Source organism: Podarcis liolepis (genome assembly GCF_965112155.1).
Source record: "Podarcis liolepis genome assembly, chromosome: 2".
Classification (NCBI taxonomy): domain Eukaryota; kingdom Metazoa; phylum Chordata; class Lepidosauria; order Squamata; family Lacertidae; genus Podarcis; species Podarcis liolepis.
In genome coordinates, this window is record NC_139555.1 from 23,918,469 (window position 1) to 23,938,111 (window position 19,643).

At 40.5% G+C, this 19,643-nt stretch overlaps 1 protein-coding gene across 5 annotated transcripts in view; it reads left to right on the forward strand.

Annotated features, from left to right (window-relative positions):
* The window catches only part of CEP112 (centrosomal protein 112), a 210,962-nt gene that overhangs the window by 30,906 nt on the left and 160,413 nt on the right, over positions 1 to 19,643 (forward strand). For all 5 annotated transcript variants that reach the window (XR_014522593.1, XM_083489925.1, XM_083489926.1 and 2 more), the window contains 4 exons: positions 10,968 to 11,054; positions 15,286 to 15,385; positions 16,429 to 16,547; positions 16,715 to 16,858. Coding sequence is in view for 4 of the 5 variants with exons in the window: in XM_083489925.1 (XP_083346051.1) it covers positions 10,968 to 11,054; positions 15,286 to 15,385; positions 16,429 to 16,547; positions 16,715 to 16,858 (450 nt within the window). In the remaining variant the exon portion in view is untranslated. The remainder of the gene's footprint in view (positions 1 to 10,967; positions 11,055 to 15,285; positions 15,386 to 16,428; positions 16,548 to 16,714; positions 16,859 to 19,643) is intronic.

The following is a 19,643-nucleotide window of genomic DNA, read 5'->3' on the forward strand; positions in this document are numbered from 1 at the left end:
TTCATAAGTTCCACAGAAGTCGATAGGACTTAATTATGTGTAACTCTGCAGGATTGCAGCCAGTGTTTTCACAGATTAATTCAGGGAATGCAACCTATTTTTTTTTAAGTATAATAGCAAGTTGTTCCGTTTGGGGTTTTTTAATATAGTTTTGAGTCTATGTTGTTCTTGCTGGTGGCTGCTATTCTGGTACTTGCTCCCTTTTGGAATATATTATATAGAATAATTAAAAGTGACTGCTCCCTTTTGATGTCTTTGCCATACATGTAATGGAATCTTTATTTTCTGAGATGACATCTTGGTATTGAAATAAACATCCAGATTCTACCACATGTGTACATTTAAAGGAAGGAACCTCTCCTGAACCTGTTCATATACTGTATCTTAAGATTATTCTTAAATTTGTTGTGGTTTTGTGTCTCTTCCACACCCTGAGTTATTTTTTGTTGTCTGACGATAGCTCACATGTATTTTAGTGTGTGGTTTCTATAAGAAGCTTGCAAATACAACATGCTTTGGTATGTAGTTTAAGATGTGACTAAATGGCAACCTAGCTAAAAATGAACAGACATACGTAGTAAGCAGTCCCATGGTGAATGTATTGTGGTTTACCTTCTGCCTGTCCCACCCCAAAGTGTCAATACTTACTATGCAGAGTTGAGCTCAACTTTTCTGCTGAAAAGATGGCAGTGTTTTTCTGTACGTACATTTGGAATTGTGAATGGATTCATAATGAACATAAAGTATTGGCTTGGGAAGGAACATTTGTGACTAAAATAGGTTCATCTTGTATACAAGAAGTTCACCTATAAATGTGCTGCTCTCTTCAGTTTGATAACTTTGTGATGTCCTGCATTCCTTGAAGCTAGGATCAATAATTTCTTGTAACAACTGCATCTCATTTGTCACGGTGCAGAATAAATATTTTCTGCCTGAAGCACATTAATATTTATTTTGGTGCTGTAACCATGGCATGGCTCAGAACAAATTCTCTATTGTCCAGACCAGGGCCTCTCTCTTGCTGTATATTGAACTATTGTTGCACATTGAAATCACATGCAACAGGTAGGTAGAGATGTGATTACAGAACACAAGATTGATAAGTTGTTATTGCTATGAGCTGGAAGGATTTTTTAAATTTTGTTTTGACTACGGCAGACCAACACGGCTACCTACCTGTAACTAGAACTATTTCACAGTGTTGTTAAGAATACACAGGAAATATAATGGAAAAGTGGAAGTTTCCATTCTTTTAATTATATTATCTAGCTCCCTACATTTCTTTTTGTTCTTGTTAACTTTTCTTTGTACCTGCAAACAGTTAGCAAGTTTTAAGGAAATACAGTTGTGTAAACTCAGTAATAACATAGACCTTTTGCTTTATGGTACAAAAGTGTAGTCAAAGATGAAACTTTATTCAAATGGAATGGTTCTAAATATAAGCCTTTTTCAGAATAGAGACTGATTGGCATCAAAATGGACTGGGTTAAATAGGATAACTGGCTCTTTGCTTTTAACCTTTCCCCTTCGTTCATAAACCATTCCTGCACCTGTTTTTACTCCCTAACAGCAAACACATGGCCTTCTTCAGTGATAGATCTCTGAAAATATGAAAGTTACCAACCAGCAGATTCTAGTAGCTCTTTTCTGTGTACTTTTGACATCAATTCAACTGTTGGATGACTGTCATCAATTAAAAACCATGGGTTCAAATAAGGAAAGAAGAAACCAGCAAGAGCATACTGGTTTTCAACAGCTCTAGAGCAACTGAGAACAGATGGCAGAAGTGGTTCATTTTGAGAAATAGGAAAGTTCGCTTTGAACTCCACCCATCCTGAATGCCACCCACCCATAAAAAGAAGGGAGTAAAGTTCTTATTTACGTTCTGAACAACATGAAACCAAAAAAGTTTCTGGAAATTAATTTTTTAACTTGTGTAGAATAGAAGACAAGTCTAGCTGTATAATGCCAGTACGATTTTAGTAGTTATAAACAGCTTTCAAACAATTGATTTAGTTGGTGTGAACTGTGGCGCTTTAGAACCTTTTAGTGTTCCTGTTTAATTTTAAAGCTTCCATTCCATTCCGTGTTGTCATATTTTGGATTGCATCTTTAAAATTCTCTAATTTCCCCCCTTGGAAGTAAGGAATAAAGAAATGTATACTTTTTAATGAAACTTTTGCTAAGCAAAGATAAAGGTTTTTTGTTTTTTCTTAGTCTCACTAAGGAAAAAAATAAATATTTTTGAAAGACAAGTTCCTGGCTGTTCTAGCACTGTGGTACAAATATAAGAATGAACCAATTTCATGTTCTGGATACTTCATAGTTATTTTTACACAGTGTAATGCCATCTTGTGGTTGAATAATTGCATGTTAGGTGAAAGTACTGACTAAGTATTACTTTCATTACATCAAGGGTGCTTTATGACCATAGGGCAAATCAGGCTTTGACTGTGCTTTGATCCTCTGAATATTTCTTGCTGAGTGATGGACTTTGCTGTTACCTTTGTGGAAACTTAAGCAGTGTATGCTTCTGGGGGAAAAACTTTAGCTATCTTTCCGATTTAGAACTAGAATCCTAGTGCACCAAAGTAGCATTTGCAGCTGAAAAATCTCACCTCTTTCTACCTTCAAATTTGAATCTTGGTAGCTCACATGACCGGACAGATATTGCAAGTCTCTTACCGTGAATTTTCCCCCAGACTCCAGAAGAAAGTCACAAGACACCTGTTATCAGTTGATGTAAGACCACAACTTTTATTTAACACTATAACTGTAGGGTTACTCTTCCCATATCAAGACCTCCCTCTTCCTACTTGGAGCAGAGACCAAGTCAAGGGTATGCCCTAAACCATGCATTGGGCTGATGACTACCTGAGCTATCCAATGGAGAAGGGAAGGAGGGGTCCTCTACATGCATATGGAAATTGTTCAGGACCATAGTCTTTGCCTTCTACAACAGAACCCCACAGAATACCTCAGCAAGGCCATTGGACAGCAGGGTGGGTGGTACATTCAGCTGTGATCTGTGGGAGAGTTTCTCCTGCAAGTTCCAAAGGCCTCAGAAGCCTGCTTTCACAGTAACTTGGTAGAAGGATTTTAATTTGGCTGTCCCTGTTCTGTGGAGATGCAACAGGTGCCCACTATCTGGAAGCAACTGAAGATATTTCAGTTTCCCTAGCTGTGTCTTCACCGTAAGTGTCTCCTTTGTATGGTTTTAGTTTCGTTTTAAATGTATTTGCTGGTTTTGTTCTTTTGAACTGTTCTAAATTATCTGCAATGTACAGTACCTTGAGCTTGAGAAAGCTGTTTAGAAGCCAGTTAATAAATACAGTGGTGCCCCGCAAGACGAATGCCTCGGAAGACGAAAAACTCGCAAGACGAAAGGGTTTTGCGGTTTTTGAGGTGCTTCGTAAGACGAATTTCCCTATGGGCTTGCTTCGCAAGACGAAACGTCTAGCGAGTTTGTTTCCTTTTGAAGCGGGAACTGGGATGGCAGGAAGCAAGTGAGGGAGCGACCTACCTTTTCCAGAGGGATCCTCTTCTGGAGAGGGTACAGAGGAGGCAGGTGAGCTGGGATCCAGCGGATCTGGCTGGGTCTCTGCGCCGCCTCTGCCTCTCTCTCTCTCTCCCCCTCCCCATGTGGCTGCTCCATTTTGCCCTAACTGCGCAAAGGCAGGAGGAGGTGGGACAAAGGAGGAGGAGAAGGAGGAGGCATCCACTGCGCTTGGGCCGCCGCGAAGGCGCCTTTGCGGGGGTGGGAAGAAGCCGGGAGCAGCTGCCGAGACTGTGGGGAGCCCGGCGGCATGGCGCAAGGTAACGGGGGGAGCAAGGGAGAGTCCGTGCCGGGCGCTTCGTGCGTCCGCCCTCGGTTCCTGGGCTCGAACTTCCTTTGGCACCTCGTGGAGAGAGAGGGAGAGGAGCGGGCTGGGGCTTTGATGTGGGACGCGGTTTGGTGGAGCGAAGACGCGGCAAGGCTTGGCGACAGAGGAAGGGGGGCTGTTTTCGTGGGGAGGTGGGAGGGGGTGTCTTTGCCTCTTCCCGGCAACAGATCCTCCAGGCTGGGGAAACTCCTCCTGCTGGGGAGCGACCCGCTTTGTGCTTTGCCCGCTATCCCATTATAATACAGTACCAGGGTGCATCCGTGCTTCGCAAGACGAAAAAATCCGCAAGACGAAGAAACTCGCAGAACGGATTAATTTCGTCTTGCGAGGCACCACTGTAAGTGGTGGTACTAATAAAAATACACCCAACAGTATTCCCAGCCTGTCTCCATGACTCCATGTCAGACACAAACCCTCCCGTCCAGGTTGTAAGAGGAGAGGAATGAGATCCACTCTCACATTGGGACTTTTCTGCCTATCCTCTCCTATGTGCCCCTACATCTGCTCTGGAAGGTTGAGGGAGCCCCCATAACAAGTTTAGGGGGAAGGGGGAGATCCTGTTGCATAAGTGGACCTCAATCTACACAAACACAACCCACTTTACTCTGTTGAATTCCACCCAGTGTTTTCAACACTGGTGGAAAGTATTGTGCTGCTGTTTCCAAGGGACAGTTTGGTCATCATTGTTGCCATCCTTTAATGTGATAGTAAAAGGTAAAAGGTTTGGCTATCAGAAGGCAAGTGGTATGGGGAGACAGAAACAGCAGAGGAGTGGTAGCCAATGTGGTGCACTTCACATAACGTTGGACTTCAACTCAGATCATTGTGGGCAATTGGCTATTCAGGCCAAGGTTGATGGATTGGGAACTGCACTCCCAAAATCTATGGAAGTCACCATGTTGGCTTCCTAGTGGGTTAGACATTATTTGGACAGATGGGAACAGGTATGGATTCTTCATGTTTATTAATTTCCAGGGCATGGAATTGAAACCTATTAAAATGACAGTGAATTATAGTTTATATCTGATGATGGGGAGACATTCAGACAAATCAAAAAACAAAAACTGCAGAGCTGGACCATTCCTGGGTAAAGTGCATTACATGGGATTTAGCATCTTCATCTCTGGTAATCTGTTTGAAAAGTGTTTTTAGCAAAGTGACTTTATGGAAGTAAGGATTGTGGATGGGGGAGTGAAGACTTCTTGGGAATATAAACCTTTAGTTTAAAATATTTTTTCCCCAGGGTTGACATACATAAAACATTAGAAGCATAAAATCTTAGGTGGCATTTTCTTTTTGAAAACTCTCCAAACAGACATTTATATTAATAATGAATAGGTAATAGTTCTAAATTTTTAATTTTGAAGTACAAAAAGATGTAAATTTTTAAGTTTTCAAAACCAACACTCATAGGAATTTTAAGTGTTGCTTCTCTGTGGAAATTAAACGGCAAATGTAAAGGAAGGCTGTTTTTCCCCCGTTCAGGCTGCTTCCTCTTAAACTGCAGTAAATTTTGAATAAAAGGAATTGCGTTGTTTACTTCTTCAGCAAAACATCAATAAATCACCACCCAATCTTTAATAAGCAAGCTTCCTAAAGGTGCCTTTGGTTTCCATTGTGACCAATCTAACATTTGTAAGCTGCTTTACATAATGTTTTGTGTTTTAGCTACTTTTATTTCATTCCGATTAACATTAAACTCGTTGTGTTAAATGCCTTGATCCTCCCTACAAAAATAATCAAGAATCATGCCACTGGTAGTTTAAATGCTTTCTTGTTTTCGAAAGCTGTGACCCATGTCAGACCCATGTCATTGAGGTTTTGCAACCTCAAGAATTTATCTGTAACTTAAATGTTTTCTCTAAAAGTGGCAAAAGACCCCTGGCCAATGTTATATGTGAGAATTTGTTGATAGAAACCCCCAAATAAGTTCCTCTAAAGCAATATCTTGTGCATGTGACTCTTTGCTATGAATTCAAAAGCTGCAGACCAGCATCAAGCCTGTGTGAGAAGTTGTAACGCCTTCAGGAATTTATACTTAGCTATGGCAACACCCTAATAATATGGTTCCGTTCAACTCAATATTTATCATTTCATTCATCATGTCACAGGAGTCCCCCCCTTTTAAAAAGAAGATTTCATACTAATGAATATCATATTGCATCGCCTGGCTAACAAATGTTCTTTTCATTGTGCCAGTCTCCAACTCAACAATAACAAAGTTGACCACTGACATCAGCACTTCAGTGACTGTTTCTGCTTCTGTGCTTTATTTCAGAATAATTGCATATACGATAGGGACATCATTCCCTGTGTTTGTGGTGTCTATTTTAAATTGTGTTTAAAAATCATTTACTCCTTGTCTTCAAGACTGTCTTAAACCTTTCACAGGGTGATAGTCAGGGCTTTTTTCCAGCAGGAACTCACTGTAACTCAGTTCTGGCACCTGTCAGGTAGACGCTATTGCCATTATAAGAGAACAAGGGAGGCGCTCACTGTGAGTTCTGGCACCTGTTTTTCTAGAAAAAAGCAATGGTTGTAGTATTCCCTGAGACATGAGAGCTTGGCCTGCCAAACTTCCCCACTAGGTCACTTAGGGCAAGCCATGACCGCCCACCTATACCTGATGCCATATTGCTAAGCGCAGGGCTTGACTGAAAGGTTGGAGTGTGGAGGACTGTAGGCCCAAAACTGCTTTATCCAGCTCCCAAAGCACCCACCAACCAGGAGCCTTTGAAGCGCTGCACAAAGCAGGAACCCAGTGCTAAGCAGGCTATGTCCCCCTTCACATCAGATGATACAAAGGGAAAGAGATCTTGCTGAGTTCAGGTGCACTAAGCAGGATTTCCATGCCCCCATTAGGAGAGGGGGGATCCTTCTTGCTACTGGGCTCAGGAAATCAATTGGGCACTCCAGCAAGCTCATTCCATCCCAAACTCAGTGCAAAAGGGGAAGAGGGGGATATTCCTTTCCCTTTTAAGTCAGATCATCTTGTGATCTCAAAGAGCTCCAAAGGCTTATGTTCACTTTCCTGTTAATAGGCCTGATCTTGCTGCAGTCTTAAAGGGGAGGGGGACATGCAAATTCTTGCAAAAGCTTTGGTGCCCCCCACCTTTAAGATTGCAGTGATTTGGCTTAAAAGAGACTCCCAAAGGCTTCTTCTCACTTTCCCTTTTAAGACCAACCTTGTTCCAATGGGAGTGAAAAGGATTTTGACATCAACTTTGGCCCATGAGACAGATCTTGATAAGAATCCCATGGAGCCAGAAAAGTAGCCCTGGTGATAAGGTCTGGTCTTTGTGTGGTAAGAGTTGTCAGGTCCAGATATTTGGGCAGCAGCTGGCCTGGAAAGGAATTGATAAAACTTGGTCCAGTGTGGAAGTCCATTCCCACCATGCCTTGAATGGAGGATTGAACTAAATAACTTTAGTTTCAGTTCTGCTCATGGTCTCAGGACTAGTTTGGTAGTCACATGAGCAGAAAAAGTGTCTGGTAACCCCACAAACCAAATGGAACTATTTTGAAACAAGTGGTTTAATGTTCAGTCCAAAGCTTAAGCAAGCAGGATATTATGAAAAACATAAGACAAGTTGTTGATTTTTTTTAAAAAAATATTGTTTTATTTAAAAAGAAGCAAAGTGTGTGTGAGAGAGCACATAAAATCCATTTCATTGGTATCACTCTCAATAGCTTTAATTATAGGAAAAGAACAGATGTTTGACATCAGTAGTGTTTACATGCCCGTAAGGCTTAATTTCTTCATAGTTCTTTGTAAAGAGCATAAACAATGACAGAAACACAAAGGAATGAGCTGTGGCAATGATAAAAATTTTGCACTTGCAAACATTTCAGTATGGGTAGAAGACACATAATAATCTAAAACATTATTACCGTTTTCTATTTTTATCGACAGTTTTGCCAGGAACAGTTGCTGCTTTTATTATGATTAATCTGCTTCATTGTTTTTCATTCTGAAAAAAGACATAGGAGTATCATAATATTCTTTTAAACCTATTTTGGAGATGTATTTGCCTGTGTTTGGCACTAGGCCATTAAGCAAGAGGAGCTGACAAAACTTACTATGTGTCAGCTGTATACCTTAGTAAGAAACAAAAATGAGTGGTTGATCATAAACTGGATTTATTTGTTAGCCTAATAATCACAATATAGTTAACCAGCCTAACTTCATTGCATTCTTAACTTCAAAGGGAGTCTCACTTTTAGGGACACATTCCTTAAATTGGATTATCGATCACTTGCACCTGCACATGCAACCGCCTTACATTTTGTGATATCAGTTCTACATTCTTCTGTATTTCTACAAGTGATTTATGGTGGAAAAGTTAAGACCAGTCTGTACTGAATTTTGAACCTGAAATCAAAACGTCGCTTTATTTGGAGAAAGCTTAAATGAGCTGCAGGCTTTTTTGTTTTTTTTTTGGTTTTGGTCTGTGCTTTTAATCCCCCCCCCCAAACAATAGTAGTTAGTTAGTTAATTACTTTCTTTCTCCTGTACCTTCACACAGGGTACATGAAATGTTTGAGACCTTTCTTATGGTTACTTTCCTTGAGCCAAAGCGTTATTCTGAGTTATGCTGCCTTATAATATATGGAGAAGGTGACCATTGTCATCTCAGAAAATATAAACTGAAGTTGTTAGGTGCTGCATGTTCCCTTCTTGTTTGACATACAGTGAGGGGGGAAAGTATTTCCTGTTGTTATTCTGTCTCTCACAGCTACAATAAACCTACCATTAAAATTATGGGCTGGTCATTTCTTCATCAGAGGGCAAACGGGCAAATTTAGCACGGGATCGGATACTTTTTCCCCTCACTGTATATGCCGCTTGTAGCTCAAGGGACATTTATGGACGTTGGCTTAATTCCATGAGGACTTCAGCCTAATTTCATGTGAGTGGCAAAGAGGAGAAAAAACAAGGAGGAGAGACAGAGAAAGGGACGAGGATAGAGAGAGAGAAAGAAAAGAAGCTGACCTATTCACTATTTGTTCTGGCTCTGCCCACTGCTGGCATGTGGCCTGCAGCAGGGAATGCAGTCATTGATTAAGAAATGTTTCCCATCCCTGGGCTAAAACAATTGTTACAAACCTACATTAAAAATTGCTGTGCAAAAATTCACTTAAGGAGCAGCTTTAAAGATGTATAGGTCCATGACAGACGAAGTTGTTTGTTGGGAAGACCTGGGGTTAAAATTGGGAGAGTCTCTTGAAACCACACAGTATGTCCCTGGAATTTCACAACATCATTCAGAGTACAGGTAGGTTTTTGGGGAGGGGCAATGGAGTGACAGCTGCCAGTGGGGTCTCTATTCCCTGAATGCTAGTAGAATGCCACTATATCAGGAGATGATGATGATGATGATATATAAATTATTATTTATACCACACCCATCTGGCTGAGTTCCCCAACCCACTCTTGGCGGCTGCCAACAGAATATTAAAAACACAATAAAACACCAACCTTTCAGGGCTTCTGTACCTGCTCCCACAAACAGAGAGCACCAGCTCATTAAAGGCAAGCAGATCTGCACTGGCAGCCCCATTGTGCTCCCAGTACTCACAAACTGGGTGGAAGATTGATTTCTTGAATTTCTACTGGCAGTGGAGCTGGGTTGAGTATAGCTTCTTTGGAGCCTCAGAACTTGGGGCCATGGAGATCCCCAACAGTGGTGGTAGATGCAAGCTGTGACGCTCCACCCAGATGTGGGTTCCTACAGCCTCTGGGACCTCAGCAGGTAACGGTTTCCCCTTCCTTCCATTGACAGGCATTGTATGGGGTTAGCACCTGAGATTGTGCACTGGGTCATGCATCAGCAGATCACACTGCTGGCATGTGGTGGCTGTCTCCATTTGGGGACATCTCCCTGGGTATTGCTGAGCAGCAGCTGTCTATGGAATGCCATTTTTGCTACACCCAGACCTACCATGATGAAAGCACCTTGTGACATAATGGGCCTGTCTCCAGGATGCCTCGCCTTTCTAGCAGCCCTGGCCGGACCACCTCCCATTGCTGCCCATACCTGTAGGCACTTATGCCTTATTAGCATGCTGCAAGCTCCCCAGGCTGCTTGTTCACCTTGGTCCAGCAACCTGATGTCTAAGATTATTCCTTCTGCTTTCTGGGTGTTTCATGGTATCCATCTGTTTCCCTGTTGAATTTCAAAACACACTTCAAGAAGATATGTGGCATTTCTCACTTATGGCTGTGGTAAACTGATTGCAACTGAGAAAATGTAGAAGACCGGTTTGAGAATCCCTTTAATATAAACTATTAAATTCTTGGGCAATATAAAATAAAAGAGATCCAATCTTGCCAAAGCACATACATTATTGTTGGCTTACACTGGCTGAACCCCCCCCCCCTTTTAAGGAGTTGTCTGTGTATTATAGTACTCTTTTTGCCTTCATTTGATTGCTTGGTGCATTTTGTTTTCAGCAATTATTTTTCAGTGTTAACTTCGGTGCCCAACATACTTTTATAATTATATACTGGTATTTGCATTTACAAGCATCTTGCATTTATTTAGATTATGTTTGTAGACAATATGGACAGAATTAGTGAAAGACAAGGCAGGATTATTTGAAGGCGCTGGATATTTTTCATATCCAGAATCTTTTTACTAAGTATTCAAACAGAATATATTTGTCTTTGTGGGTTTCAGTTTAAATTATCCAATGATCAGTTTTCCTATCATTGTTTTGCACCTTTTTTTGTTTGTTTGCATTATTATTTTTATTTTACAAGAACTGTAGGAAGGCAGGGAACAGTTGGGATGCTATTGCAGGTGCAATAAGAGAAAATGGGAATTGACCTCTTATGCAAATTGAGACAAATATATGGGTACTTGCAAGTAGAAAACAGTTTGTTGTTGGAAAAGGCTTTTTCTACTTGTCTAACTTCAGCTGAAACCATTTTCAGCAGATTGATATTTATTTATATAAATAAATAAAATGAGTGACTTTAACTTTTAAAATATTGAGCTTATTTTGGAGGTTGGTAAAAAATAATAATATTATTTTGTTTCTCTTGAAGCTGATCAATATATTTAAATTTTCCATTTGCAGCTGGAGATGAAATCCAAACTAATGGAAGCTAGAATTCAAGAAGAAAAGCTTAAATTACAGCAGAAGCATGATGGAGATGTTCAGAAGGTATAGTATATTGTGAAAAAGGTTTGAATGATGATTGTATATGACATTGTAGTGTGCAAGGAAATAATAAAAGTAAAGCTTTTCCTTAGGCAGTTTAGCCAGTATTTGGCTTTAAAATAGGATTCCATTGGCTATGTGAAACGCTCGAAAACTGATATGAATGGGATTTTGTATATTGGAATAATAAGAATTTTTGGATGCAGCATTGTGCTGTCTTTTGTAGCTTGCACTGATCATGTTACAGTGGTGCCCCACAAGACGAATGCCTCGCAAGACGAAAAACTCGCTAGACGAAAGAGTTTTCCATTTTTTGAGTCATTCCGCAAGACGAATTTCCCTATGGGCTTGCTTCGCAAGACGAAACGTCTTGCGAATTTGTTTCCTTTTTCTTAAAGCCGCTAAGCCGCTAATAGCCGTGCTTCGCAAGACGAAAAAACCACAAGACGAGACTCGCGGAACGGATTAATTTTGTCTTGCGAGGCACCACTGTAGTAGGATTACAAACTACTTGGCCTTGGTAGGCAGTTCCACTTATATGGGAAAATGCACATATGTGCTTGCTTGCGCACAAGCACGAAAATTTGAACACTCCTAAAACCCTGTATTTTGCTACTGTAACTTTGTGGTGATGCATGTGAGAGAGATTCTGCAAATGGCTTGAAGCCTGCTGTCTAAAGAGCTGTGGTAAAAGCTTTGGCAACCACTGAGGTGGATTTCAGTCGATAGGGCTTGTGGCTATTTCTTTGTATTTGCCAGAACAGAAGTTGGTCCCACTGGTGGTACAAGAGAGCACGTTATCTCCCAACTAGTTAATCCCATGCTACATTGGTAATAGCATTTGTAGATCCTACATTGGTAATAGGATCTGATTGTTGGAAACATTTCTCATTTTGTTAATAGGCATTCCATTGGCTCTGTAAAACCTTCCAATTACCAAGAAGTCTTGTGTTTACTACTAGATTTACATCAGAAGGTCTGAGGAAGTAAATTTTTTTTTATTTATTTAGAAGAGTTTGCAAAGAGCACATAATGCCAAACACAGTTTAGTTTAATGTTGCTTATCATCCAATTAACCTCTGACTAGTATAAGCTACAATTCAGAGTATTTCCACTCTGAATGCATTTGATCTTACAACGCTCCATGAGCAGAAGGCCGCTGCCACATAAAGAAGGGTTTTTAGCGAACTGAAATCCAGAAGTGTACTTCCGTTTGTGCAAGGCACTGCACAGTCCCTTGCGTGAGGTTTTGCTCAACATCTCAAGACGCATGCTGGCACAACGGCTTGCATGGTGCTGCAGGCTGTCTTCCACTAGTCCCTGCATAACAGTTAATGGGGCAGTACCACTGCCAGAATTACTAATGCCCATGTACCTCTGGATCTAACTTCATGTTTTCTATGGGTTATGGAGTGATTCTCTTATGGGACCCTCTGAAGCAGAAGGGACATACTTTGGGGTACCATATATGTCACCTGAGGTATAGGAGTCCTTGGTGGTTAGCAGTGTCTTGTATCAGCTTTGGCTGGTATGCCTGCTACAGCAGCTCCTGGATAGGAACAGCTTGGCCACTGTAGTCCATGCACTGGTAGTCTCAAGACTAGATTATGTGCTTTATCTGCGACTGCCCTTGGGCAGTCCGAAGCTTGAGCTAGTGTGGAATACTGCACCTAGACTGGTGGTGGGAACAGACAACCGCCAGCTCATTCCAAAAGTGTTAAAAGATCTGTACTGACTTCCCATCTGCTAGCGGACCAGGTTTAAGGTTCTCATACTAGTAGTGTGCAAAGCTCTGAACAATTTAGACCCAGGACACCTTAAGAATTGTCTTACGCTGTATGTCCCAGATTGATTGCTGAGATCACATAGGGCAGTAATGTTATTGGGCCAGAAGCATAACTCATGTCATCGAGGAGTTATTCCTTCCTTCAGTGTAGTGCACCCAACTCTGTCCCTTACTCACTTTCACATGCAAGAGGGGGGCCTTTGCGGTGTGAATGCTGTTTTGATGTTTTCTTCTCCAGTGTTTTAATTTGTCTTTACATTTTGTGCATTGTAAATTTTAATTTTGTAAGCTGTTTTGAGACCCAGATGTGGTGAAAAGTGGGGCATAAACTTTCTGAATAAATGAAATACATAAAATGCATGCTGTAGCACTGAGTATCTTGCAGGGTACTAGCAGGGTAATAATAGAAGTTAATTTGTTGTAATGACGCAGAGGGGATAGCAGTACTGAAAATCTGTCGAAAGACTTGGTGAATGTTGTTTTTTCATGCTTGTTTGCTTTGTTTTAAGGCTATGCTGTTTGGGGATTTTTCTTATAGTGTGTTGATTTTGTGTAAACTGTGTTGTGAACCTTTGTAGAAAGGCAGGGTATAAATTCATACGTAATAATGATAACATTGTTTGACCCCAAAGTATAAAACATTGAAGATTCCTCAAAAGGATTGTAATATTTGGCAATGTACATATTTTGTTAATTGGCTCTTGCCACTGTGTCTAGGTGCTGAATATGAGAGGATGTAAGAGTTTTGAAAGAATAACATGGAATGGGAGGTTGGTCAACCCAAGGCACCAACAGCTCCCAAAGGTGTCCTGTGTGAAACCACATCCTCTTAAACAGTAATGTTAGGATTGGTGTCAGAGGCAATATGATTTCTCAGTTAAAGTTCACTTGTACCAGAACTCTGAACTGAGCCTGGGGTGAGTAAATGTCCTGGGTGGTTGAAGATGAAGTGAATCTGTTGATGGAGACCTCAACAAGGAGTACAGTCATGAATCCTGGCCAGGTCTCTCGTATGTCAGCCAAACTGAGAAAGAATATACTGTAACAGCATAAGAAAACTGATATGTTGGCAAGATCGGTGGCAAAAGGTGATGGGATATGGAGATGGTTGGGAAGCAGTTTCCCCTCAGCTCCCCTCAAAAAGTGGTCCTAATTGCTTTGAGCATAGTAGGAGATTAAAAGAAGAGCCAGTGGACATTTTGCCTCCAGTCTGTAACTTTACTATATATTTGTATTCCAGATTCACAGTGTGGGTGAAAGTAATGCCTTGCTTCCTTTAAGTTTATGCATTGCTGAGAGTGAATAGGAAATGTCCGTGTGTCATGAACTGAAAGACAGTGAGGCAGAACATTATTTTATAAATTTGTGGGATATCCTGTGGTATTTCATGACCACATGTGGTGCAGTGGAGAGCTGGCAGTTTTGCAAATAACCAAGTTTTATTGTTACAATCAATGGAAGTAGACCATTGTCTAGGCCTGTAGGAGCCATAGTAGTTTGGGTTTGTATATTCAGCCCAGTACAAAAGGCATAGGGCAAGAATACGTACATTTCTATACTATTCAGAATTGCGAGTACCACTAAATATTGGGTGAGTGTAAAGGGAATAGAATATATTTTTCACAAAGGTGAGATTGTGGCCAGAGAATATGGCGGTGGGAATTATCCCAGGATTTGGGGAATCCACTGAAAAGTTTAAGCTGGTTAATAATCATAAATGTGTACAGCCCTGTATTCTGGGGAGGTTTAGAACAAAAATATTGCCCTTGCTTTTCCTTTGAAACTAGTAGTTTTGTTTTGACTGACACAGCAGGGTCTCCAGATGAGATGTCCTATGGTATTCTAAAGTAAAGAATAATCCTTTTATTATTATTTTTTGTTTGCAGACTGAATGCTGAGTTCTTTTGTAAAGAAAACATTTCATCTTGAATGTTTTCTTCACTGTGTTCATGAACATTCTTTTCTTTTCTTGCTGGGATCCCAAAGGATTAAACAGAGCATTTAGCAATAATACTTACACTTGCATTTTAGAGTTCTCTTTCAGAACTTGTTAGACTTCAAAATTCTTTATATGATTGCAAAGGGATGTTGATGCCTTGGGGAAAATAAATCTTCTCAAAATCAGTCTTTTGTGTAACGTTTTCCCCTCTTTTCAGTTCCTTTCACAAAGGACATTTACACTAAAACTGTACGAGTCTTTTAAAAAGTTTTGTGCTGTTTTGACCAGCTGAATTCATCCTTTGTTTATGTTACATTTAGTTGCTCTAAATACTTTCTAAATTCACAAATCCTTATTAAGAGTGTGAGAAATACACACTTCATGGAGTTTCTTTTAATATACCAAATTTATCTTGGTTCCTGCTGATACTGTACTGTATTCTGATTGTAGTCTTTCCTGTATATACTTAGCCTCATAGATTTACTAAGCACTGGTGATTTTTCCTATAGATTTTGGACAGAAAGAATAATGAAACTGAGGTACTGAAGACCCTGTACAAAACTAAGCAGAGTGAAGCTGAAGAGACCATTCGAAAGCTTGAAAAAAAAGGTGATGAAGCATAAACAAAGTACTCTGGACTCAAAAGTATTAATTTTCACCTTATCTAACTAGAGGCAAATATTTAGGACTTTGTCAGAAATTGCTCCTCAAACTAGCTTTGCCATGGATTGCTACAGAACAAAAAAGAGCATCCCTGTTCTCTTTGGTTAGATCTTCTCAGCAGCCTTTGTAAAAGGAAGCAGGATGAGTCTGCTGGCATGCTGGTCAACAGCTACTGTTGGGAGTTATTGTCTCATTTGGAGGGTATACCTTTGAACCTGCATAGAATTAATCTGAATACATTTGAAGAGTCTTAATTGTTTTGTTGTTAGAAGCATTTGAGCACCATGAGCTTTGCTTGGTTTTCTAAAGTGAAATTATTTGGCCCAGGACTGTTCTGCCAAACCAATGGGCACCCCCTCTCCACCACCCCAATACCAGCCCCCGTGTCTTGTGACAAACTACTTTTGCAACTTGGGATTAAAAAAACAACAATATGGCAGCGTAGTCCATTAATCAGATGAGAAACAAACAAAATCTTGGTAGACCTATCTACTGAATTCTGTACAATTAGAGTACAGAAGGTGGCCATTTTGTGCGGGGGTTTCGTTCCGCAGAGCATGCATAAATGCCCCCACCCCATTATGCCTTGCCCCCATTAAGCCCTGCCCTTATCCGGTCCCCATTCTGCCCTCTTCTGGGTCCAAAAGGATCCACACATCGGCAATCATGCGTCAATTGGATGTGTCTAAAATGGTCACTACCTGTAGTTCTTTGGAGCCTGACCACGCTTTCTATTCAAAACATTGATGCGTTTTAGGATAACACTTATCCAGAAATAAATTGGAAGCAAACTAATTTTGTCGTTCAAGGTTTTTTTTAGAAATGTAATCAAAGTCAGGTTTCACACATTAAAATGAAATGCCGCTTTTAAACAAAGTGAGGTCAGCTGGAACACTCATCTGATTATATCCGTTGCCAGATGTAATATCAGAAAGGCCCATTTTCTCATGTATTGCATTTTCTTCTTTTATATTTCTCTTTTCTGACAGTTCAGACGCTTGTCCGTGAGTCACAAGTTGTTAGAGAAGCAAAGGAAAAGCAAATTGCTGAACTAAAGAAGTTGTGTGAGCAAAGTACAGATTCCTTGAACAATGAATGGGAGAAAAGGGTAATCTGTATTTTTTTCTGGATTCACTATAAATGTAGGAAGATAATGATATGGAAATAATATTTCTATTTTTAAAAAATAATACCTTGCCTTTTTATAATATCACAGCCATTTTAGGATAGGGGCTACTGAATGCTATCCTAATTTTTGTGTGTGTTTGCGTATAGCTCCATAATGCCGTGGCTGAAATGGAAAAGGAGAAGTTTGACCTTCAGAAAAAACACACGGAAAACATCCAGGAACTGCTGGAGGATACAAATGCACGACTAAGTAAAATGGAAGCAGAATACTTGGCACAAAACAAATCAACTGTAAGTATTCCAGAGTGTGGAAATTTGTATAGTTCAAGTGACATAAACAAGTGTATTGCAGTGCTGATATAAAAATTTAGGTAAAAATATTATTTGTGTCACAGAAATATGCGAAAATATTGTCAGGCTGAGAATTATTGTAACTCTTGTGCAGTACAAGACTGTAAACAGTGACATTGCTTTACTAAACGGATAGTTGAAGTGGGAACACTGTGTCTCTTCCTCTCCCCATCTTACTTCACACAAGGTTTCACTTCGCCTCCATGTTTGTTTTGAATATAATAGCTGATACATTTTACAGTTTATTGTAAGATTTTTATTATGAAATGGCAGTAGTGATTCAGAGCTCCAGCTAAAGCTTTTCTCCTACTTTTTAGTTCTATAGAGAATCAAACCTGTAGAGGTGCAAAACCTGCATTGGAGTGTGGGCCTTGCCTTTTATGGTATTATGGCTAATCAACAACTGGTTCCACTTTAGGTCACATTTTTTTCTGTATCATTGTAATAGTGGGTTTCCTTGAGCTAAAGTGTGGATTACTTTCCTGCAATGAAGAGTTGTTGTTGTTGTTGTTGTTGTTGTTGTTGTTTACTTTCCTGCAATGAGGAGTCGTTGTTGTTGTTGTTGTTGTTGTTGTTGCTGCTGCTGCTGCTGCTGCTCTTCTTCTTCTTCTTCTTCTTCTTCTTCTTCTTCTTCTTCTTCTTCTTCTTCTCCTCCTCCTCCTCCTCCTCCTCCTCCTCCTCCTCCTCCTTCCATGCTATACATGCAGGTCTCAGGGTGATTCACAGAATAAAATTAGAATATGAAACCACAAAGTACATAATAAAATAAAAACAACAACAACAACAACAACAACCCAATAATCCCTCACCCAACACATTTTCAAAGGTCATAGGATGTCAGTCAAATCCTGATTAAAAGGGAACGTTTTTGCCTGGTGCCTAAAGGTGTATAATGAAGGCGCCAGGCGAACCTCCCTGAGGAGAGCATTCCACAGACTGGGAGCCACTGCAGAGAAGGCCCATTCTCGTGTTGCCATGTTCCGAATGTCTCAGAGGGGCTCAGAAGGTGATATCAGTGTCTGGATAGGTTCATAGGGAAAGTGGTGGTCCTTGAGGTATTGCGGTCCTGACGCGTTTAAGGCTCTATAGTTCAAAATCAGCACTTTGAATTGGACCCAGAACTGGTAGCCAGTGTAGTCAGACCAAGATTGGTGTAATGTGCTCAAACTGTCTTGCTCTGGTGAGCAACCTGGCCGCTGAATTCTGCACTACCTTAAGTTCCCGAACTGTCTTCAGAGGCATCCCTACATATAATGTAGGTCCATGCCTTTTCCTTATGTTTGCACTTTATTTTCCAGTTTTAATGTTCTTAGCATGGGATATTTAAACCTATAAGTTTTATGCTATGATAAATCTGCTCTGCTGGTGTCTCCTGATTGTTCCATTGCTCCATCTTAATGTTTCTTCGTGGATATTTGCCACATAGGGTGCCAAGAGACGTTATCAAAAGAATTGCTCAGTTAGATAGAAAATCTCCACTTTTTTATCTCCTTCCCCCTGAAGTGACCTACTTTCAGATCTGCAAGTTCAATCAGTTTAGTGTAGAGTGTGAAGAGCACAGAGAATTGGAAGGTAGGGTTGGCCAGATCACTCTGTCTCTGGTTTGTATCTATGTCAAGTGTGTTTATTCAGAAGTCTGTTCCATCCCATTTCTGCAGTTAACTTGCAGATTTTTTTTAAAAAGCTAAATCTCCATGAAAATTCATAGATGCTTAAATATGTGGTTAATCACGGAATACATCTTCAAATACTTATTTTATCTCAGTGCACACATTTCTAAATGTGTTTTTTCATAAAATAAGTACTTCGGAATGCATTTTGGTTCTTTTTTTAAAAGCTAAGAACTGTATCACAAAATTCCAAGTGCCAAATCTGCAGGATATTTATGTTCCGGCCCTTATGGTAGTCCAGGAGGTTCAAATGAGGTCATTTTGCTTAAAAAAATTCCTCCCCATCTCTATTATGGAAGGCAGAGATGTTGCAGGAAAACTGACACCTTTCTTGGGTACTGGCAAGTCTGGTCATACATCAGGTTTAAGTAGCTTTGGGTTAAGCATTTTCGGGTTGCGCTCTGCAGCGACCCGGAAGTAACGGAGTGTGTTACTTCCGGGTACCGTTGCTCGTGCATGCGCAGACGCTCAAAATGATGTCACGCGCATGTGCGGAAGCGGTAAATCGCAACCCACGGATGCAGGTTGCGTTCGCTTCAGGATGTGAACGGGGCTCTGGAACGGATCCCATTCGCATCCAGAGGTACCACTGTAGTCAGTCTTTGATTCTGGAAAATGATTCCTCTTCCGTGTTCTGAAAGGCTGAGCCAAACTAAGTACACAGCCAAGGAGGATGACTCCCAGATTGGTTGTGAGAATCAGGGTGGTCAGTAAGACTTCACAGGGCACCAGATTCTATTTTAAAACGGTTTTATTTTTCCTTCTTTTTCTTCCTTCATTATGATTGGACACACTAATCTTTCTCTTACCTCTTTTTGCTCTTTTCCAGTCTTAAGTAGTGGAAGGGCAGAGGGGAGCTGAAGTACAGCAAGAAGAAAGAAGTTGCTAGTGTTGTTTCTTCCCATCTCTCCCTGGCCATTAATTCATTAGGTGGCCTTAGACGAACCATTATCTCTCGGTGATAATTTTGGCCCTTTCTTCCGGGGCAGTTATATCAATGTATACGCAGCACTTGGAAGATTTGAAATGCTCTCTCTGACCATGTTTGCATATTA